The sequence below is a fragment of the Daktulosphaira vitifoliae genome, unplaced genomic scaffold, assembly GCF_025091365.1.
Source record: "Daktulosphaira vitifoliae isolate Bord-2020 unplaced genomic scaffold, ASM2509136v1 Scaffold_1, whole genome shotgun sequence".
NCBI lineage: Eukaryota > Metazoa > Arthropoda > Insecta > Hemiptera > Phylloxeridae > Daktulosphaira > Daktulosphaira vitifoliae.
The window spans coordinates 4,704,987-4,730,172 of NW_026099572.1; the positions used below are offsets into that span (position 1 = coordinate 4,704,987).

The 25,186-nt window shown below is 24.5% G+C and overlaps 3 protein-coding genes across 9 annotated transcripts in view; 2 read left to right on the forward strand and 1 right to left on the reverse strand.

Moving 5' to 3' along the window:
- Positions 1 to 126: 126 nt before the first annotated feature.
- LOC126894476 (peptidyl-prolyl cis-trans isomerase NIMA-interacting 1-like) lies at positions 127 to 2,238 on the forward strand. Its single transcript, XM_050665529.1, has 3 exons — positions 127 to 422; positions 958 to 1,170; positions 1,880 to 2,238. Exons 1-3 carry the CDS (start codon positions 365 to 367, stop codon positions 2,098 to 2,100), a joined length of 492 nt encoding a protein of 163 aa, XP_050521486.1. The 5' UTR covers positions 127 to 364; the 3' UTR covers positions 2,101 to 2,238.
- A 3,409-nt stretch (positions 2,239 to 5,647) lies between these two features.
- LOC126906047 (uncharacterized) lies at positions 5,648 to 15,704 on the reverse strand. 5 transcript variants are annotated; one of them, XM_050686294.1, is made up of 6 exons: positions 15,359 to 15,704; positions 12,434 to 12,491; positions 8,012 to 8,176; positions 6,677 to 6,709; positions 6,054 to 6,212; positions 5,648 to 5,821 (listed from the first exon to the last, which is right to left on the reverse strand). In XM_050686294.1, the coding sequence occupies exons 1-6, from the start codon at positions 15,359 to 15,361 to the stop codon at positions 5,733 to 5,735; spliced, it is 507 nt and encodes a 168-aa protein (XP_050542251.1). In that variant the 5' UTR covers positions 15,362 to 15,704; the 3' UTR covers positions 5,648 to 5,732. The 5 variants fall into 5 exon arrangements, with proteins under 5 accessions (XP_050542251.1, XP_050542242.1, XP_050542260.1 ...); XM_050686285.1 differs by lacking the exon at positions 15,359 to 15,704 and adding an exon at positions 13,216 to 13,334; XM_050686303.1 differs by lacking the exon at positions 15,359 to 15,704 and adding an exon at positions 12,556 to 12,668.
- Positions 15,705 to 15,850: 146 nt separating this feature from the next.
- Positions 15,851 to 25,186, forward strand: part of LOC126906032 (A disintegrin and metalloproteinase with thrombospondin motifs 20-like) — a 67,089-nt gene continuing 57,753 nt past the window's right edge. For all 3 annotated transcript variants that reach the window (XM_050686262.1, XM_050686253.1, XM_050686272.1), the window contains exon 1: positions 15,851 to 16,328. In XM_050686262.1, the coding sequence (XP_050542219.1) occupies positions 16,079 to 16,328 (250 nt within the window). In that variant the 5' untranslated portion in view covers positions 15,851 to 16,078. The remainder of the gene's footprint in view (positions 16,329 to 25,186) is intronic.

Below are 25,186 nucleotides of genomic sequence, written 5' to 3' on the forward strand. Positions count from 1 at the left end.
TATACTTTTCTTTTACTAAATTTATAAAAATTAATTATAAAATGTAAAATTAATAATTTTATCAAGGAGAATAGATAACAAGTGATCAAGGATTTGTTTATAGCCGCCGCTATGCCTATAGGGTTAACTTGGCTCAAATTATGAAAGTATGATATTGGTTTTCGAATTATTGAGCCTTTTTCTATAGTTAATATTCGCCAATTATATAAATTAAAGATAGTTTAAAAAGAGAAACGCTAAACTGTATAATTTTTTGTTAAATGTCGCTTTCAGGCTTTTCTAAATTAAATTCAATCTATTGAGAAATCTTACCCTAACATTGTAAATAAACTAAGTTATTGAAAAATTTTAGAATTTAAAAAAAATGAGTGAAGAAGAACAACTTCCAGCTGGTTGGGAAAAGAGAGTTAGCCGATCAACTGGTATGTTACACTTGTATTAATATTTGTTTTTCAATTCTATTTGATTTTACTTCAGTATTCAGTTGATATACTATGAGTTATGATTATTTTATTGTAGCAAATTGCTTAATAATTTTTGAAATAAATTAATGACCTACAGCTAGTCTTGATTTTTTATTTTTTATTTTTGATATTTTATTTTGTAAAAATGATTGTTTATAATTTGACTAGGAACTAATATGTTTAAATTTAAAGTTAATAATGATATTGTAAAGTCTAACAAAAGTATAGAAATCTAGAAGTTTTTTAAGCATCCCTTTATTTTAATTAAAATTAAGGAAATAATTGAATTTTAAATCAGATATAATATACTTAACATATGTAATTAAATATATGTCTCACACAAAGAATGATTTTTAGTAGTTATTATAAACAAAAAAATATTGCATGTAAACATATAACTATTTTACTTATATGTTATTATCTATTATATAACTACTAAAATTTTTTTCAAAATTTAGTATTATTGTTATTAAAAAGTTTTAATATATTATAGGACAGACTTATTACTTAAACCTTTTAACTAAGGATAGCCAATGGTCAGTCCCTACTAAACCAGCTACAGAAAATTCAGCACCCACAAGTTCTGGCCCCGAACAAGTGCAATGTAGTCATTTATTAGTGAAACATGAAAAATCACGGCGACCATCATCATGGCGAGAAGAACGTATCACTAGGTCTAAAAGTGAAGCAGTTGATATTATAACATGTAAAAAAAATATTTTAATACTATTTCAACTTCAGGTTTAAATAATAAATATATGTACAGTGTGATTCACTTATTAAAAACCACTTTATCGAAAAATAAAAATAATATTAATAATTATTTTATTTGTTTCTTTTAATTCAATATTTCTTTCAATTTTTCAATTATAAAGTTTTTTTTTATGTTCATCCTTAATTTAATCTATTAAATAGCTTATTTAATAAATAATTATCTAATTACAAAAATTACTGGTTAATAATAACTTTTAAACCAGTATTCTAGAAGTTATTAAAAATTTTAACTAAAAACTGGAGGCAAATAATAGATGCTTCTTTTTTTATAATTAAAATTTTCCCGGTTGTACTCTTCTTTTTACCTAGATATAAATATGTCAATGAATTCTGAAATACTGTCCAAAAATTTTTATCGACTAGTCATTATTTAATTACATTATTATCTATTAAACAAGCTAGATGATTTGGAATATTGCCATTTAAGAAATTGAAGTTAGCACCCTTATAATATATAAGGGATTAACATAAAAAAAACTTTTTGAACTAAAAAAATTAAATAAAGCAACTATTTTTATTATTTAAGTATATATAGTTAATTAGGTGGTTCCTAATAAGTAATTCACACTGAATGTGTGTGTATATATATATACACACACATTATTATTATACATGTATGTATAATAATTTTTATTTTGCAGCTTATCGAGAACAAATTGTATCAGGAAAATCTTCTTTTGCTGAATTAGCTCAAAAATATTCTGATTGTAGTTCAGCCAAACGTGGTGGTGATCTTGGACCTTTTACAAGAGGTACTATGCAAAAGCCCTTTGAAGATGCATCGTTTGGTTTGAAAATTGGTGAATTAAGTGAACCTATTCATACAGATTCAGGTGTTCATATAATTTTGCGTACTGCTTAAATCAAAGCAATTTTTTTAAATAAATTTAAAATTATTATTTAAATTTTCACATATTTAACTTATTGTACTTCTTGAATAAATTTCTCACAATGTATTAGTTGTTTTTGCTACAATTAAATGCCAAAGTTTTAAGTAGTATTTTTAATTTATGCTTAAAAAATTGTTCACAATTAAATGATGAACTTAATATTTATAGTTATAAGGTTATAATTGCATTTTATTAACTTTATAATTTGTTAAAAATGTTAATATTGTAGTAATTTGAAACTTAAACAACCAAACAGTAATAAAATGTTTGCCAAAACCTCTTTTTAAGAATTATCTTATATAGTTAAACAGTAAAAGATCATCATTTTGTAAAAATCATTTTATTATTTAATACATTTTATTCTTTGTCTTTTTTATTTCTATTATAGAAGTTATTAATGAATAATTATCAAATGATTTATAAATCTTTACGTATGAACTTTATAAGTAAAATGTCATATTCTGATTTTTTAGATATTACCACGTTTTAAAATATTAATTAAAGTTTCTTTGAAAAATCATTAAAATTTGAACAAATAAGTTTGTAAACAACTTGTAGCTAAGTAAAAAATGTAATAACCAATAAAAATTTTCAAACTAGTTTTTGATATAATATGGTTTTTAGGTATGGGAGTATGGTAGAGAGAAAGTAAGAATTTTTTTTTAAAAATCTTATAAGTTATATGAGTATGCCTCCATAATTCAACATACCTTTAAAATATGTTCAATCTTCATCTTGGTGCTTTGATTAAATTCTTCCATATGATTGATAGCATCCTAAATAAAGAATTTAGAATGTGCATGTAAACCTACATAGTAAATTACTTATTTTGCACAACAAGAAATAAAAACGAATTAAAATAAAGAAAAAATATTTCCACTAAATGACATCATGTTTCATTTCTAGTCATATTTCTAGACGCGTTCTTTAAAGAAACGTTATCTGTGTGTGATATTAAGGTCCTAGGTTAAAAATTGATATTTTGATTAAAAGTATTATTAAAATAAAATCAACATTTTTTATATTTTCTTAGGACAAATCACGCAAGTTAAAACTAACTCTCGGTACAATAAGTTTTGGTTTTAACATTTTAAGTGACATTATTTTATCTGGTGTGTAAAAATCAGTTAATGAAACGAAACATAGTAGTCTCGATAGATTCCTAATACCCAGTTGAATGACGTTTCAAGTTAATATTGCAAACTAACTACTATATAACCACCTTTAAAAACTATTTATTTTGATTAAAAACTTAATTTTTTATTATTATTTATTAACACCATAAATGTTGCAATATAATAGCGTAATATTGTTACAATATATTACTTATGAATGTTACAATTAAACTTTGATTAGAAATTAATTTAACACTACTAGTATAGCTCGTTATATATGTCTGCATATACAAATGAATAATAATTTAATTACTTTTAACTATAATATATTAAAATTAAAATAATAATTAAACATAAATTGAATTATTTATGAAAATTTTACTCGAATGAAATAGTCCTGATATTTGATAAAGTTTAATTGATCATGTCTAAATTCTATTACACTATTATACATGTTTTCAAATGGATATTTAAAGTTTTTTTAAAGAAATTTCTCAGAAGATATTCATTAAACATATTACATTGAAATAATAAAATATTTGTTATTTTGTTTACTATGCTAAACTACACCACTTGATAAATAAAAAACGGTAGAACAGTGGAGTCGCGGCACAGCATGGACGTGGTATGGTTGGGACAAGTATTGATGATATCTGACAGTGATTAAAGTCACTATCATAGGCAACGTTTTGATGCAAATATGTAGATAGTGTTTAATTTTAAGAAATTGGCGAATTATTCCAAAAACTACATGATCTGCTATTTCCTTATTTATATCCTGATTAAGATAAAGTATGTTGTATGAAAGAGGGATATAAATTTTATTTCTCAAAAAAATTGTTTTGATCCTACACTTTTCAATAAGTTATAGCATTATAAAGTTAATAATGTAAAATTGAGAATTTTCACACAAAAATAGTATTCGGTAGCCATTTTCATCGAAAAGACAAAATAAAGTCCGATATTTTTTTTTCCATGATAAAGTATCTAAATTATCTTAAATTTAAGATATATGTAAAAGTGTCAGACTTTCCGAAACACTTTCAAAAGTTAATTTTTTGTGAAAAAAATATCATTTTAAATCTCCCTGTACATAGGTAAAGGGTCAGATTTATAAAAAAAATAAACCAAATGATAAGTAAGAACATCATGCATCTATAGAAAAAAAATTTATATTGATTTGTCCATTTTTAAAAAAAGTTATGGCAGTTTTAAGTAAAAAAAATTCGAAAATTGGCGATTTTTAAATTTGTAATTTTTTTGAAGATTTCCCCTGTTTACGGAAAACGAAGGAACTTTGTTCCATTTTTGAGGGTAATATCTTCGACTAGATACGATTTGTGATCTTTTGACGTATCGTTGAAAGAAATCGGTTCGGTGAGAGCTGAGAAAAAGTGATAATAGAAAAAAAAAAACATCATAGTAAAACCAATACCTTCTCAGCTTCGCATCGAAGCTAAAATGTCAAAAATTACTTATTTTTATAATTGTAATTTTTTTGTGAATTAAATACTTTTTTTTTGAATAGAAATTAGTAGTGTTATAAAGAAAATAAAGGAAATTTACCCCCTTAGTAACTTAATGAAGGGCGACACATTTTGAAATGCTTGTAAGTGGAAAACGTGTGAATATTACCACATACGAACCAGTATAAATTCAAATTTATATCTTATTTTATCATTCTGTGATTTTTTACCTAACTGAATGTTTTATTTCAAATTTGATTTTAATTTTTGAGATGTTTATATTCTCCTATGAATGCCTTCGTAGGTTCAATAATGTCTTCTTCATAAAAAACAGATCCTATGCTATAGAATAGAAATTTAAGTAACTTCTATATTCAAAAACTTGTCAACTTTTTAATGGTTTTTAAGATAATTTATTATAATATTTCTTCATTCAAAAATACATTTTTATTCCTTTTTTATAATTTTTAATGTTATTAGCAACGAATTCTGTTCACTGAAAATTGTAGAGCCCAAAAATGTACCAGACACCTTAACCATAGTTAAGGTTGCGTTTTTATTTAAGGATATAAAACATAGTTAAGTTTGTAAAGTTTTAAAGATTATTCAACAGACTTGTAGAAAAATGTTGACATCATTATCAGTTTTCATAAAAAGTGTCACAATATCTATTAAATCTTTCATGGCTTGATATTATTGAGAAAAAATATACTGTGTCAAATAAAAGAATATAGATTGAAAACATTAATTTAAGTTAAGTATGTAAGTCTATTGTTTAATTGTTTTAAAGTAAATTAAAAAAAGTAAAATTTACTAAAATTTCATTATTATGATAAAGACAGTCAATACATGGACAGTAATTGATTTAAATAAAAAAAATACAACAATTTTGAAATATATAATTTAAAATTAATATATATATATATATATTTGCATTATGTAGTTTTAGTTTAATATTAAATACAGTTTATACTATGTTATGTAATTTTATACAGAACACTGATTCAGTGTAATATTGAACATTTACTCTTTCTCTTTCAATGGCCAACAACATTGAAGCACGTTTTGCAAAATAATTGAACATCCCAAACGCGTATCAACTTCAAGTGGTTCTATTAAAAAAAATCATTGGCTATCAGAAATAATAACTGGTTCCTTACGATTTTTTTAAAAAAGCAATTTTATTTTTAAGAATTTTTGATACTTATAGAATATTTAAAGTTAATTAATAAAAAATAAATATTTAAAAAACAATCAGCAGCAGAAAAAGATGTATAATATGAAAAATATTTTTAATAATAATAATAATTATACCATCAATGAAAAGTTCAAGTTCATACTTACTTATTTCATCAAATAACAGTATATTATTGAAACAAATTGGACAAATAGGTCGATTGATTTTCTTCAATAAGCTTCCACATATATATCCTACACTGTGACCACAAGGACTTAAAGTGTACCCAGAAGCATATTCGTTTTTACAAACACATACTCCATTGGCTTAAAAAAATAATTTACAAATTATTGTAAATCACGATTGTATCGCGATTTGTTAAAATTTACACAAATTTTATAGTCTACCCTCAAAACGGGTTAATGAGAAAATTTAAAACTAAAACTTTATTAAAAATATTAAACTCAAAAAGCTACAAAAGAAAAAAAAACTAAAAAATCAGTGAAACAAGTTTACTATTATTAATGCCAAACATATACCTAGTTTGTAGTAAATTACCTAGTCTGTAATAGTCAAAAAACTTTAAAATTCGAATGGCTTATCCCTTTCAAGCTCCCCCAATTCGCGCCTATGTCTCTCTCTTATATAGTAAATTAATGGCAAACAAGAATTTTTCCAGTTCAGTTTCATTTGGTTTTAAAAATAATAGTTTACCACAATCCACTTAGAACGCTTTTTAACTCGTTAAAAACATTAATTTTCTTCAATTAAATCAACAAATTATTCTTACTAGAAACGTTTTCGTATGTGTCATAGAAATCATCTGCAAATCAATCAGAAAAATTATTATTTTTTTACTTAAATTATAATTGTACTAGGCCTATCTGGGGTTCTGCCCCAGACCTAGGGTATACGAGCCTCAAGCGTCGAAGACGCATAAGCCTATTTGGGCTAACCTCATAAGTAGGCCACTGAGTAAAATATATATATATGCACAGTCGAAGTGGGGGGATACGGAGGGATGCCATCCCTCTACTTTTTTTAATTTACATTTTTCATACATCTACTTATTATTTCTAAAATAATACATCTCCCTTTATATTATTCAATGTGTATTCATATTATCGACAAAAATGGAGGGCAACTCTCCACATATTTTGAGTCACTTCGACCATTGTATATGCACAACAAATTATGCCATTAGTCAAAAAATGCGAGTGGACTTTACTCTTAAAGAGATAAAAAATGAACGGTTTGAAGTATTTTTTTTTATGATATCTCAGAAATGTTTTTGAGCGGGTCTGGTAAAAATATTAAACCTTAAGTCGTAAAATGCTAGAGTCAGATTGTTTTTATCAAACAACGGTCAAAATTTTAAAACGTTTGTGGGCGAGCGGCAAAAATTTACCGATTTTGCTAATAATTTTCCTGGGGTGTCTTGACCAATTAAATTCGTTGAAAAATTTTTTTTGAAAATTGGTGTGCTAAGTAATTTTTCCAAAAAATGATTTTTCCCTTGTTCTATTAAATAATAAGATATATTTTTTATATAATAATAAGATATAATAAAATACATATTTTTTCAAATACAATAAAATTATTGCTTAGTGAAAATTTAGTATGTTAAATTAAACATAGTTTTTAATATAAAAAATAGCTGTTAATACATATAATTTTTTCAATAAAAATGCTTTTTGGTATAACGGTGTTTTAGATAACAAGTTATTAGCAAGTGCTTTGTTAGTTATGTGGTCAAACTATGATTTTAAGGAGTAATTTTAATATGTTTATTGGCTATCATTATTATATTACCATCCAGTTTTTCATAAAGTGTTGCTTAGTCGCTTTCTTAATTTTGATTTTTTTAAATAAAAAATCGGCTTTGTAGCATGACTGATGAACTGTGACATTTGTGTTAGATCCCTTTAAATTAATTGAGTCTGAATGTTTGATTTATTACATTTTTTAATTTTTATTTTCTTTTCTTTCTCTAATACCTCTTTACAGTAAAAAATTTATTTCAACTTAACCACACAAAAACTAAAAGAAATTCTGCTTGCTAATATATGTAACTTAACTTATCTATTTTTATATTATATATTTTAATATATATTTTTATGATTACCAAGGCCGTCTAATGATGATATTGGTGTTTCACAATGTGGACAATACCAACCAGCGCATAGAATATTCCATCTATAACCACAAATACTACCAATTTTATGGTTACATGGATTAATGGTAACCGTCAATGGTTCTTTTTTACATACATAGCATGTTTTATTATCTTCTAAAAATAAATATTGCAAAAAATATTTGAATAACAATTAAATATACAAAAATAAGTATATGTTATTACATTTTAAGAAAAATTTCATGTGATTTTCTTTAATCAATAAACTTTTTTTAGAAATACAATATTACTATAGATTAATTCTGTTATTTTATTTATTAGAAGTATTTAAACAATTAAAAACTACATAAGTCTGTACAATTTTCTTCAGCTTCTGCACATAATTGACAATTTTTTTTCGCGTTATTTTAAGTGTGTTATCACAAAAATTGCCAATTTTATGGCCACATGGATTTAAGATGACTGATATTTTTTAATTTTTAAAGCAATAATATGTTTCTTTGTCTTGAAAAGTAAAGTTGAAATCAATGTTTCTACAGTTTTTTTGGTGTAATTAAGTATTATTATTAATCCATGATTTGACATCATATATGAATAATATATATTTAACTATTTTTTAGTATAATTGGTACTCTTTTTAAATTTTGGGTTTTTTTAGCTTTGATGTGTAACTAAAAAGATTAATTTTACTATAATGTGTTTTGTTTTTTAAGTTTGGTACCAATTTTTTCAGTTCTCATAGGACTGATTTCTTTTAACAATATGCCTAAAGATCACAAAATCATATCTTATTAAAGTCATTGCTCTTTTAAAAAGAAAAAATTTTCCTCGTTCCCTGTAAATGGGGGAAATCCTCTAAACAATTACGATTTATAAAATTGGTTGGTTCGACATTTTTTAAACTTTTTTTTTAAAATTGCCATAATTCTTTTAAAATTGAACCAAAAAAATAATTTTTTTATATAATTAGTTTAAGGTATTTCCCTTTCATTTGTTATAAACTTTTTTGAAACCTGACCCTTTACCTGTCCACAGGGGCAGATACAAAATAACAACTTTTTTACAAAAGTCAATTTATTTAATTTAAATTTTAAAAATGTTCCGGAAATACTGTGTCTTTTATATATATATATGTTAAATTAAAGCTTATGTTTTGTACTAGAAGTTAAAAAATAAAATTTGTCTCAACGACCTATCTTTTATGTGCAAATAACCGTCCAAGATGAACATATGACACTTAAATTTAATATCTTATAATCGGCAAATAAGTAAAGAAAAATTACAATATTACATTTTGAATATGAATTCATATTATATTTAATTGATATAATAAATATGTATTCATATCTTAAATTTGTAAATCATAAAACTATTAATTAGGTATAATGAAAAAATATAGAAGCAGTTTATTTTGCTTTTGGAATAATCTATCGATTTTTAGCTTCGATGCGAAGCTGAGAAGGGATTAATTTTACCATGTTTTTTTTAATTTTTTTTTTTTGTGTCTGTTGCGACTTTTTCTCAGCTCTCACTGGATCGATTACTTTCAACGATACACCAAAGATCATAAATTGTATCTAGTTGAAGACTTTACCCTTAAAAATTTCTCTCGTTCTCCTTAAATGGGGGAAATTTACAAAACAATTTCAATTTTTCAAATCGATAAATTTCGTCATTTTTTTCAATTTTTTTTTCTTAAAACTATCATAAGTTCTTCAAAAATTAATAAAATAACTTAATTTTTTTTTTAATTGAAACCTTAAATATTTTCCTTCATTTGATATCATTTTTTAAAAATGTAACACTTAACCTGTTCACAAGAGGGGATTTAAAATAGCAACTTTTTTACAAAACTCAACTTTTTCAACTTAACTTTTAAAAATGTTCCGGAAATAATGCGTCTTTTAAATATATGTCAAATTAAAACTTATACTACGCACTATAAATTGAAAACAAAAATTTGTCTCAACAAACCTTATATTCTATGTTAAATGGCCGCCAAAATTCAATAAAAAAATGTAATATTTGCGAAAAAAATCACCTTTATCGTGATGTTTTTTGTGCTTAAAACTGCCATAACTTATTGAAATATTAACAAATCAAAATAATATTTTTTTATATTAAACCCTTAGGTATTTTCTTTCAATTAATATAATTTTTTTTTAAATTTGAACCTTTACTTGCCCATAGGGGGGACTTAAAATAACAACATTTTCACAAAAGTCAATATTTTCAACTTAAATTTTTTTAATTTTTCGGAAATACTGTGTCCTTTAAACATATGTCAAATAAGTTTAAAAAAAACAATTTGTCCCGACACCTTTTCTTCTATGAGAAAATAATCGTTGAATTTAACGAAAAATGTAATTTTTATGTAAAAATTACTGTTTAACATGAAATATTTTAATACATAAAACTGCCATAACTTTTAATAAATTAAAAATATTTCTTTTATATTGTAACCTTAGATATTATTCTTTAAATTTATATAAATTTTTTGAAAATCTAACTCTAAACCTGGCCACAGGGTGGATTTAAAAAAGCAATATTTGAACATAAGTTAAGCTTTTTCACTTTAATTTTTGAAAATGCAAATATTGACACTTTAATTTAATCTTAAATTAAAGGTTATAATATACGCTTTACTATGAAAAAAAAAAAAATCGAAATATGGATTTTTTTTTAGGTGAAAATGGCTATCGTATTCAAAAATATGCTATTTTTGTTTTAAAATTCTAGGGTTTGTATTTTATATTATTTTAAAGTATTTTAAGGGGAATACGCTGATTTTTATGAATATTATATAATTAAATTGACATGGAATAAAGTTCATAAGACATAAGAAGTTAAACTTATTTAAATTTTTTTGCTTTTTTAAAGTCGAAAAAGTAATTTTAAAATTTAAATTAGCTTAAATTGCCAATTTTATCAAACTACGAAAGCAACGGACAGTTTTTAAATCGGTAAGGGAAACAGGTTCGAAACCGCCTGTACCGAAGAATATTTTGTAATTTTTTAAGTTCGAAAAAAATGTTGAAATCATTTATTTTTATCTCATTTAGATTCAATAATTTCAATAAATATCAACGTTCCCACCACTGCAATCTCCCCTCGTAAGAAGAAATTTCTTATTTATGTTAATATTATTTTACTATGTGGTTACGATTTATTTTTCCAACCCTCATTTAAACAATTTTTTTTAACGATACATCAAATGATCACAATTAGTATCTAGTTAAAGATATTACCCTCAAAAATTGAAAAAAATTCCTTATTCAAATAAAAAGTAACTTAACCAGCATTCTCCATACAAAGAATTAAAATCATTAATTCCTAATATTTTTAAAGTATTTATTGTTGAATTAGATTTGATATAATAAAAGTATTCAACTACAAAAGTAAATAATTTTACTTTGTAAATTATTAATTTTTTACTCTATTTGTGTGTGATACTACCAGTCTATAATATTCCAAATTTTTTTGTAACATGTCGCTATATAAAACATAAATCTCAAAAAAAAAAAAGATGTTTAGTTTCACCTGAATTTATAGATGGATTTTTACAATTATAATCAAATTTTATAATACATTTTTTTGATTAGTTTTTTTAGTAAAAGTAAATCATTAATATTAATTTTTCTTCTGAATATTTCATTTGCAGAATCTTTTTAAATATCAAAAGCTAATTAGAAATGAATAATACGATTTTTATTTAAGTGATCTATTACGATAAAAATGTAAAAAAAAATGAACTTTTCTGATAAATTTGCTGTAAATAGTAATTATAAAATTTCTTGGCTGTAAATTAATCTTAACAATACCATTTTATCTATTTAACGATATCAATTTCAAACTTGCAAGTTGAGCTAAATATTATGGTAATAAATTCCTTTTTTTTTTTTATTATAAATTTTCAATTTAAAGGACGAAGGTTAAAAATTATTACTTTTAATATATTAAAAATCAATATCAATAATAATTTGAAAACAATTCAATATAACAATTATATGATATATAATTTTATATTATATTTTTGAATCTAATAATTACTAATCTGGATATAATTAAGGAAATAATTGATGTTGCTTTTGTAATTGTCCACCAATTATTTAGAATTAAACACTATCTAAAGATTTGCATCAGAGCGTTTCTTATAATAGTGATCACTGTCAGATTAAATTTATATTGGACCCAACTATACCATAAACCCACTGTGCTACAATTTTTTTTTTTTGTAACAAAAATAAATGTCCGTCAATTCTAATAGATAAAGACGTATCATTAGAATGAGAATAATAAAATAAATTTTAATCTTTACTCGAACACCAAAAATTACAAATTAATATTAGTCTATTGATTTAAAGAAATTTTAAAATTGAAAAATTTTAATTGATGCAAAAAGTTATATATTACCAATAGCTGTGCTTAAATAAAATGTTACAACCAAAATGCAAAACAATTGAATCATCATCTAAAATACAAAAATATATACGAGTATTTATTTTTAAAGAAAAATAAGTTAAAGATTTTCTTACTAAATTATATTTACATAATGCACATAAATACTCTAATAATGTTCTTTACCAATTACTAAAATGTTGATAATAATTAAAAAATATAAAAATAGATAAATACGATTATAATAAAGATGATAGAATTGTGATTTTTGATATTTATTGAGATTATAACGGTTAAAATTTAATTTATATATTTATAGGGTGTTTTATAGTAAGGAATTGAGGCATGAGGAAAATAAAAAAACTTATAAAAATCAACTAACATAAAATACATGAGATGATATATTTTCAAAGAGTCTTCTTTATATTTTATTGTGTTACCCTGTACTTTCAGTATCTATTAAAACAATAACTGTTTATTCAAATGTTCAAAATATACAACTTTATTTATGCCTAATAAAAACACTTGAGTATTACTAATTTAATACCTTGATATTTTATGCATTCATTTAATTTTAATGCAATTAAGTATTGTATGTAACACTTATATTGTAGTTATATTTTTTTAATTGAGATAATTAGATATAACCACAGTCCTACAATTTATTTTATTTTACTCATATTATCTTTATTATATTAGAATTTTTTGGAATATAAAAAATAATTTTCTTAAATGAGTGTGAAGCTGAAATAGTTCATATTAAATCAATAAATATAATCTATAAATAAATATCTCACGTGTGAATACATGCGATTCTTCACTACAGAAAAAACTGATGCGACAATCAATATGTTAGAAATCAATGTTAAGTATGTTACAGAAATTCATAGGAAATTACAAAATTAACACTTTTTAGTTGATTAAAACGAATTTCATTCCATTCTGTATCATAGAATATATATATATATATATATATATACGTATATATATTTATCTATTAAATTGTTATTTTATGATTTATTTTGGTTCTCACAAGTAATTTGATTTATATTAGGATATTCTTATTTATAAATTTTATTCAAAATATATGTAGTGATTGTAATTTAAAAATATTCTACAATCTGATAAACTGTTTTTTCCATTTTAGTTTAATCCCTCACAAAAGCCATAATTGTAGGAAGTGTGTAACAAACACGTTCAAAATAATTTTTTTAATTCAATAAGTCATACAACCGGAAAAATGTCATTAAAAACTATTTTATTAATTTTTTTCCTTAAATCAAAATGCTATTGAATAATAAAAGATATAAACGATAATCACGTTTAATTTTATGAAGAACAGCATTAATGTAAATTAAAATTAAACTAGTAGGTATCTTCAGTTAATACTGTAAATTTGTGTACACTTAAAATGTAAATATAAAATATATGTTCATTATAATTATACTTTTAAATTACAGATATTTGTACAATTTCAAGTATACCGTAACAAAAATAAATACATATATTTAGATATTTTTTACGTAACCTAATTTTCTATTTATTATATTATAATATTACAAGTGTAATATTATGAAAGAATTGTACAAGATGATTCTTTTAACACTAGCTACTCGATTTCTCTTAAGATAATAATTTTTTTGTGAATTTTTTCTTGGCTTTTTCTAGTTACAAAAATATCTATTTATTTGTTATAAAATATTTTTTATGATTATCCCTTATGTATTATAGAGGTGTCAACTTTATTTTTTTTTTAATGACATCATACATATTTGACTATCTTATAAAAAGAAAACGATATAATCAAAAAAATGACTGCTCATTAATAACTTTTGACCAATGCTTCGGAAGATATTTATTATTTTGCGGAAGGAAGAGAGTGGAGGAGAAATAACTAATGATGAAAACATCCTCACTTTACTTCCTGTCTACATTTTAAAATGCTAATAACATCCAGAGTAGAAATTCAAAGTTGTTATCGTCCAGTTATTTTCTTAATTAGATAATTTTTATTTAATAAGTTATATATGTGTAATGTTATTTAAAAAAAAGAAGTTAATACTTCTATAAGATATATGGGTTGAACTTAAAAATTATTTCATTACAGATAAATGGAGATAGACGTGTAACTTAAAAAATCCAAAATAACATTTTTTCAAAAAACTTAATATTTTAAAAGAAATTGAATAGCTAGTGTTAAAAAATTCTATTTGGATAAATATATTTGTGTAATATTATAGTTATAAAATTATAATATAAAATAATTTTCAATTATATTATTTTATATTGATTATAAAATTTTATTTTAAAATTATATATATACTGTAATATATACATTATAATTCTTTTACTTAAATAACGTTAGTAAATCATATCATCCTGTTATAATTTATGTTATGTTTCAAGTGTAATGGTATTGTTATTGTTATTGAGTAATTATATATACTTGTAACTAATAATAAATTACAATAAAATATTAATATTTTATCATTATTTTACAGCGTAAGTAATTAATTCGAAACGTTATATTATATTTAGTTATTATAAACGTAGNTATTTTACAGTGTAAGTAATTAATTCGAAACGTTATATTATATTTAGTTATTATAAACGTAGTTTTATTATTATATAACATAATAATCAAATTTTGTTCTAGTTAAGATATTGTTTTTTAATAAGTTAAGTATTAAATATCAAAACGATTAACTAGTATTAATTTAAAAAAAAATAACAGAATTCAGTTTAAACATTTCACTTTACAAAATGAACTTGAAATTTTGTTTCAATTACTCTAAATGTATAAAATTTGAAGTAATTAAATCTCTAAACTGAACGTTGAAGTTCATTTTTTTTTTTTTTTGCTCGCTCATTTTAGTTAGTTGAAATATTTGAGATAGGCGCCACTAACCCGATGTACTCGTTTGAATAATTAATTATTACCATTTATCGTTTGTTCGAGTAACGTCTAATTATCAACTGCGGTTTGGTATACTATTGATCTTGACCTTCTACAGATTTAAACTTGTTTGCAATAGGTCACACGTAACAGATGAGGTTAGAAGGAGACTAGACGTTTGAATAAACTACGAACAATTAATTATAGGTCAATGGCTGTTATATAATTGGCAGTGGACGACGCGAAAAAGATAATCGTTATATGCGTTGGCCCGTTGTCGTCAAAGTTTTTTTTTTTTTTATCGAGTTCAACAAAAAATATTGCTATTATTGTCTCACAGGTTTATAAAATCGAATAGTGAAAAACGAAACTTGCTCAGCGATTATTGAGATTTGCAATGAACTTGTAAGATAGAGCGGCATGTCTTTCGGAAGAGGTCATCGTGTGCGCGATATTTAGACAGTCTGGCGGCGTGGCGTCCAGGGTGGTGGGGGTATTGGCGACGCGCTCGTGCGGTCTCGTACATGTGTCTCGTGTATGAACCGTCCAGTCGGTGGTACACGCGGTCTGTGCCGGTTCAACTGCCCTCTACAGCTCTCGCGCGACGCGCGAATTCCCGATCGTTACTAAATATATATTACTTAAGATCTTATTACAAAGTTTTTTAGAATTGGGTTGACTGGGTTTTCCATACTTGGCCGTTTTTGGATTCAATCCGGTATTCCGTGGCCTTGCCATAGGTTTTCCCACAGTTCATTGTCTTCATGAGCTCAAAAACACTGATACAGCCGCGCGTGTCCAAGTGGCCGCTCATAGCCGCTGTGGTAGGTGCTCTGTTCGTCATGTCGGTCGTTACGTTGATGGCCGCCATGGCATGGACAGCCGTCGGCTACGGTAAGTCACCGGTAGGAGGCTACTTGGAAATCGTCAGTGAATTTGTAACTGTTAACGACACCGATCTTTATGGCAGTCCCTCGGAGGAGAACACGAATGACCCATTCAATTTACAATCAGGTAAGAAGTTTTTATTTTTTTTTTTAATTGACTGATTATTTACACTGGTTAGCAAAACTTAACTTAAAGATTCAAAAGAAAGATATTAAAAGATTTTTATGACTGAAAAATTAATAACAAGAGTTTGGTAATCATATAAAGCTGTTAATTACTTTCAATCCCTTTTCATGCGAATTGAGCGCATTAATAATTAAATGCACGCGCCTTTACCAATTATACGATTTAGTTGCAGACATAATAATAAAATCATAAAATATTATCGGTGATAAAATCTGTAAAGACATAATAGAAAAGTTTTATAGTAAAGCTATTAACATTCATATAGTCTAGATTATATTCCCGCGCTTAGCGACTTCATAAAACGATTAATAGAAAATAATTTTAGAACTATGTTATGATCTAGAGATGATATAACTAAAACAAAAAAAAAAAATTGTTTCGATGGCAATTTTTCTTTGTCATGAATAAAATGTATGTAGAGCCTCATAAAGTATTGAAACACGAAAATGAATCATATGATACACATTATAGTTTATAAACAGTCCCAGAAATACACATGCAGTTTTAAGTCATTAATGATTTCACTAGAGATATTTTGATGATACAATTTTTCTACAGATTAAAAACGTATTATATAAATATAATTCCTGATTAAAGTCTATCAGTCTAATTACATGTATTTATAATGTGAGATGAATTCGAGTCTTTTTTTTATTTTAACATCAATGAAATTTTCTGTTTAAAAATTATATTTCTTACAAGCTTTTGAAGTTATATATCTTACATTGCAATTAAAAAATAAAATAGATTACTACAAATAATAATTTTACTGTCAAGTCTATAAACATAGTCTCGGTGTAATGAAAAGCACTCGTGTAAAAAAGTAATTTAAAAGATAAAGTATATGAAAAAAATGTGTTTTTATGAGGGACATGTAATACTTGTTAATAAATACGCAATTATTATTATTGTAGTCGAATATTCATATGAAAAAATTATGATAAGCACAGTTGATTACATTACTCGTTTTAATTATTGAATAAACTGATCTTAACTTATGTCGGACGGATTCACGTCCAGTCAATTAAACTATGTAACTAAAAGTATTACTAATAATAATGTTATAATATCATAAAAATTTGAAAATAATATAGAGAAATTTCCACTCATCGATTCTCGAATGTCTTTCATTGTTTTGTTAACTGATTGAAAATCATGGAAAATGTCTAAATTTATGAAAAAAACTTCATTGCACAAGTGTGTTTTTATTTTTTTGAAATTAAAACTAACTTGTTTCGAATTGAAATAAATTCATAAAAATTTTAATTTTTCAATGTTTATTTAGGAAATTTGACTTATATAACTTTAGAATTTATTAACTATCAATCATTTTGTACTTTGATCATTCTATCTCTAATTAAAACAATAAATTGAAAACTTGAAATCCTCACATTTGTAAAGATTACTCACTCAACAAAACTAAAATGTCTACAAATGGTAGAATAGTAAATTCTTGGATTTTTCAATTTTTGTGTTATAATATTTTTCAATCGAGTTAATTCAACCCTTGAGCTAATTAAATAAAAAATATAAGATTCTTGAAATTTTTCTTAATAATGAAAAAATCGATTTTTCTAGTATCTGCTTAACGATCTGTCTAAAATCAATCCTTCGGAACTAATAAATGCATTAATAGTAGTATAATTATGATTTCGGCGCTGTTTGATAAGTTCGAATATTATTTACAAATTAATTTGTAACATAAGTATTACTTTTTGTTATATTCTTAGTTTTGTCTTGGCGTACTGCCACACATAATCGTTTTCTCGCAGACGTTTTATCGATGAAACATTAATGCACTTTGTGCCTGTAACTAAACGTGTCTAATCACTATAAATGAGAAGAAATTGTTCAGTTCATAGTGAAGTTTTATTTTTGCGATGCCCCTACACGGAATAAGCTCTGGAAAAGTGACTATAATTTTAACTTAAATATATATATATATATGTATGTATATATCATTCTTGGTCAATTCTTTTAGTCGTGAACATCATTAGTTGACTCTTTAGTTTTGTTTTGGCAACAAAACGTCCGTTTACTAATGACACTTCATTAGGAAAATGATAATGCCCGAACGAATGAAGCGAAGTGTTACTGATTTCTGTACATCTATCACCATTATTCATGTTCGACAGCGTTATGCAAATATTAGTTTTTATTGTGTTCTAAGATCATTACTATGAGCGTATACCGCCACTGTCACCACCGCAGCCGACACTGACTATAAACACTACGCGTCTAATTACCCGAGACAGAACGTGGTCTTTGTAGACTCTCGGGAGACGTAGGCGTGGTCTTTGCGGTGGTGGCTAAAAATCACCAGGTCTTATTAACAAAACACATTCATTCAATATTACGCCAAGTACTCATAATCTTCACTAATCATATAGTGCATACAGTGCTTACTATGTTCTACGAATGGCATAACGTTCAAGGTCACCCATAGTGTCTGTTTAGCGAAGGGCGGTTTCAAAATCGCACTTAACCGTAACCCGTCTGATAGAGTACAGATATATTACAGTAAATAATAGTCGATATGATAATAAAGAAATGATTAATAGTAGCTCACTAGTAAAACTCGGACTTTTCATCAATATTTCTCTAAAAGACATTATTAACTCGAATAAATTTTAGATTGAAGAATTTTTATCCATTACATTTATTTTTACGGGTTCAATATTGATGGTGTGCACTAAATAACGATTATGTGGTTGATAATGAAGAATTTTATTAATTATTGTTATCAATCGACAGATTTTTATTTATTCTGAACGTTAAGAATATTATTTTAAAAGAAAAATTTACGCCAAAATATACCCATAGAGCACTAAAGATTATTCATCTTTATAAAATAACATGGGACATTGCCAGTTAAATTTAAATGGATTTCATGAGTGATATGAAAATATAGGCTAAGATTTGTTAATTAATTTGCTTAGAGTTGACAGTTTATAAAAAAAGATAAACATCTTTACTATGTCATCGAGGGCCATTCTTAAAGAAAAAGTGCAGGCGAAATACTGTTGGTCAGCTTGATGATGTGCAAGGACTATTTTTATATTCCAATATTTGTTGTATAGAAGACAAATTATCGTATTTTTTTAACATCACTTTAAATCAATCTTTAATGCGATTCTTAAATACATCTATACGCTTCAATTTTTTGAACAAACGATTGAATTAATTAATTTATGGTTTTATGTGATTATAATTTTGGAAGTTTCTATTCAATTTTTAATTTTAATTTTTTAAAAATTGAAATTAATTTTGATGATTTATAATTTCAGAAGCATGAACATGGTAAATTTTCCAATCAATTTCGTATTTTATAAAATAAGAGTAGCTCGCTAAAAAATTAAAGCTGAAAAAAATAATGAAAAACACTATTCACTATAAATTAATACTATTTAAATATTAATTTACAAAAATAAATTTACATACATGACTTCGGAACTGAAAGGTTTAGTTGAGTTACATGGCGTACTTGACAAAATATAAATATTCATTTTACAATTACTACCTTAATCTTTTAATACACTAAATATAACTCATGTTACCTCTAAAAAAGTTAGAAATTAAATTTTCTATAACAATTTAATAAAAAAAAGTTACATCTCATTGTCATTCTTTTGAAACATCGGATCGTTTTATGAATCTTGCAAACTCAAATGTTTAAATAATTTATTTTAACATAAAATGAGAGTTAAAATTAATGTTTTCGTTAATAAATATTAAAATTAAATTTGAAAAATAATTTTATGTGTTAGTTGTAAATTAATTAAAAACTTAATTCGTAATTTAAAATTTGAATACCTTTCGTCATAAATTTAACCATTAAAACTTTTATAACCAGACCTTATTACATGAGCAATACTTTTTTTGGTTCTCATAAATGCAAAGATACGTTTTTCTACAAGCGCAAATATGAGGACTACAAGTGGCGTAACAACTTCAATTTTTTGCTAATTTTTCACTTTTTCATAATGACGAAAAAATTTGGTTTTTATTAAATACAATAAATCTAACATCGCCATGACATAAACTAAATGAGTGTCTATAGTTATAATACATCAAGTATTAATAATTTAAAAACCTTCAAGTAAAGTTATACCATTTAATATTTCAAAAATATTTTAAATATTTTAATATTTATAATATATTAATATATTAAATAGTAAAACTATTTAAGTTTATCATTAACAATGAGCTTCATTTAATCTCTCATATTCACTTATATAACAAATTTGTCCTGAAGGTATTACACTTACATAAATATGAAATATATACCCAATTTAACTCATGGTTATGGAGAGTAGTAAAATTGTTCATAATTATTTTTTATTAGTATTAAATTTATCAATTTCATAAAATAAATAGTCTAAGTTAATTTTATACATACGCAATAGAAACTGAGACCAATTGAGTACAAAAAAATAATTTAATTATTTTTTAAATAAAAGGTACGTTTTTTAAAATTGAATGTTTGACCTAAATTATAAATTAAATGAAATTATAGTAAAATAATATATTATATTTCCAGTTAATATAGTAAAAGTTGAAACGTAATCTATATATTGTGTATTAATAACAAATTATCCACTTTCAATTAATCATTTAAATATGATAAATTTTATTATATTATTATTGAAAATAATATATCTATGGTATTTTAAAGTGGTTTTACCATATATACGAATTATAACCATTTGACAAAGTAAAATATTGTTGAGATCACTAATGGAAAAAATCATCTGGAACATTAACTACTAATTGGATCCTAATTAATTACAAAAAAATATTTTCAAATTTATCAAACCCCATAAAATATATATTTCTTTATAAAATTATTTATGAAAATTTACATTGTATAGTAATTATTTAAAAAATATAATCGAATGACTATTGTTAACAAGTTTGTTTATAATCATCGCGTGTGTTTATAAACAAATGTTTTTGTATTGAATATTTTTTTTTAATATTTAGGACTAAGATATATTCCAACTAATACTGTAAAATTATGTTTTTGATTGTATACTCGCTTACAGTAATAGAAAAAAATTTATATCATTATTTTTGGATGAATAATTCCAATCATACAGAAATTGTTGATATTTTTAGCTACAATCTCTGATAAAAGATAATAGTTAAAAATTCAAATGAAACTTTTTTTGAAAGTTTTTTTATAATATGAAACCATTTAATAAGATTTTAAAATTATTTTGGAATTTATTTGCATCTTATTACATTATTTTTTTATTCAGTTCACTTAGTTGTATAAAAAATCTCTTTTTAAACTTCTACTTGAAATTATACTTCTTTACAAAAATGGTTTTAATAAAATATTTTGTTTAGTCTTTTGAGTTATATCAACTTAACTTATAAAGATCTACAGTATTCTTGAACATTCAAAATTAAATTAATTTAAAATAAAATATAGAACTGTTGCGTAGGAGTATAAACAAATCTGGACATTAAAAAGGGTGCTAGATAGCAGTGGTTTACCAACAGGTTGCATCGAGTTGTCAGTTTAACTGAAAAAGGTATTTGTTTCCTGAAGTCATCTATGTTCTGTTGAGATTTTTCTGTATCTAATGATTAATGAGACTGAGAGTGAAATACACCCAAAAGAAGTTAAAGGAAAACAGCAGGAGTTTCACGACCAAGACAACGGTTTAATTTTTAATTGTTTTGTGTATTGTATGCTCTTGAATGTATAAATGTGAAGAGTAAACCCAACAGCTAACTCGGTAGGGTAAGATAATCAAAAAGTGAGGTCTATTCGAAAATTAATATTGAAATGTTAAGAATAAAGATTAAGTGAGTCTTCTTACTGATTAATAAAAAAAAATTTAAATGTATTATCATGTTTGAGAATACTACAATTAAAATGTATGTAATAATTATTGCATTTGTTTTACCTTTTTATTATATAATTTTATTCGTAAATAAATGTACTAAAATGTTTACGTTAAGTTTAAAACAATAGTATATAAATCGTTTATTTTTTAATGGAAAAAGATTTCATGCCAATAATTTCTAGTTGTATAAATATTTGCCATACATAAAACTCCAAATAAAATAAATTATTTAAATTTAAACATTTATAGAATGAATAGCTTTTTTTTTTCGTAACCAGTTTTACTTTTGACAACCTATTAAAACAGTCAAAACGTTAAACAGTTAATTCGAATTTTAATGACAATTTAAGAAGTTAGTTTACAACATAACTCACTAAGCGTTTTAGTATTATTTATTAATTTTATTATTATTATTGTGGATATTCATTAGTAAAAATAAAACTTCAGCGAGACTCACTCCTTATTTATGTTACTTTTTATAGCAATCAATATATTTTTTTAATCTTAGGCATTATATTAGAAAATTATTTATTTAAATTTGCACTATTGAAATTGGTAGAAATAAAAAATATAGGAGCGGTTTCTTAATCGATGGAAATATTGATATTTCACAATCGTTTCCGGCCAATGAAAGGAAACTTGACACATGTAATGTACGTTTACAATTCTATATTTTTACATGTTTTGTTATTCGCGATAGAGTTAAATTTTTACAGGTGCATGGTGTTGTCAACTGCTAATGTTTAGGACTTTAAATTGCATTCTCATTACCAGTCAATTGTTTATTATTCAATGCTAATCATATTTCTTATAACTTGCAATTATAATATAATTACAATATCGTAATATTATTACGTTTTAAAATTGTCTTCTAAAACTAATTATGTTTGTTTACATTCGAAACTACTTAATAAAAAAATCGTAGCTCGTCAAAAATCAAATATTACATTAAATCAAGGCAAATTTTCTCGTAAGACAGAATAACACAACATTAAATCATAATTTATAATTGAAGCTTACATGGTTAAACAAAGAAATAAACTCAATTAAATAGAAAACGCTTCTAGGCTAGAGATCATACTCGATGAAGAAATGTCAAAAAAGAAGATTGTCTCTTAATTAGAGGAATAATAACTCCTTGTAGAAATCATCACAAAATTTGAATTCGACCAAAGGCTTCTAGTCTTATAAAATTGTAGCTTTATGAGTTATTACTGTATACAGTAATAATTTCAATTAAATATTACTTTAGTTAATTGCTTAGTGATTGATGTGCTCAGATTAATTAACACTCTCCAGTTATTCTTAAGTTATCATTATTTTATAATTCTACTTATATTAATAATAGTTAAAATTATAGTAAGTCATTGTGATGTTATTGGAAATTAAACAGTTCAGTAATAATTGTACGCATTATTCTACATAATAATTTTTTAAATATAGCTTTATTTATGTCATTTGTTGATATAACAAGATAAATATACTTTTGTTTTTTGTTTGCTGTAATTATTGAAAATCTTCAAATGGTTAGTGAAGTACCGAGTATACTAATAACCTTTATCGATTTTTAATAGTTTTATACGACTCAAAAAAAAAACTTAAATATTTAAATTTAAAATGTAATATGTTCCTGAAATAACAACTAATAGTTTAACATTAACTCACAGTAGATTATTGATTAAAGGTTAAAAGGTAAAAAAACGTTGGTGGAAATACTTATGTAAAGAAACAGAATTAATATAATTTGGTAGGAGTGCACAATGAACCTACAGGTCCAAGTGTTATTACACACCTCTTTTACAATTAAAACTAAAATAAAATTTTTGAAACATAAAATTTTATTTAATTGAGTTTTTAACTTGCTATTAATTGTTTGGTTTTTCCAAATTTGTTACAATAGCATTTAATTTAAATAACTTCAATAAAATATAATTGAAAAAATTGCTACAAGATTAAATATACTGAAAATACACATATAAATCAAACATTTTGTTTGATTAAAAATGTACTAATAATACTTAAAGTGTATCAATGAGTTTTTGTATTGATAACTGATATCAATTAATGTTTATATTAGTTCGTAAAATACAATTGTTTACTTTTGTTTTAAGCAGAAGCGTAACAAAGTAAATTTTTTAAAGGAATAACCAAGATAATTTTGTTTGACTAAAGTTATATGACATGGTAAGCTACCTTCTACCTCCATTCACTACTCCCCAGTTTTTTAAATAATATTATATTTTAAAAAATAATTTATAGAGCTGATGATAGTTCAGTTACATAATTCAAAATAAATATTATTGCTTTAGAAGTTTTATTCATACAATTGCAAAGATAAATATATTTGTAAAACATAAGAGTACTATTTAGTACTACTTTATTGAATGAGATCTAGAGGCCACGGAATGAATGGAAAACAATTGGGTGTGACTGATCAGCATAAAATGTGGTCAGCATTTCGCTATTACCCGGAACATGCCGCAAATTTGTAGGACGGGAGAGAAAATTGCCATTTCAGTCACATTTTACTCATATGTCTTATCGAATTCGTCCTCAAATGGTCATCGACAAGGTCAATAGTTGCTCGTGCGATAGATTTTTTTAACAGTTCAATCACCCATTTTGTTATTATCATAGAACATGTAATATCTAAAACTGTCATATTTATTTTAATGAAAACATCATAGACTCTTTTCCATTTTAATTTCACTAATGGCCATCTTTGATTAATAGTATCGTTTGAACTATGATTCCAAATAATACATTCGACTGTTGTGATTGTCATTTGTTTTAAAATTTAATGCTCAAGCGTAAATTGGTCAACGCGCAAATTATTTTCCTCTACTGTAAAAAAAAAAAAAACACGATTTAACTTAATAAAACACATGAACTTTTAATAAAAAAACGTGTTAATTTAATCATTATAACTCAAATACTTGT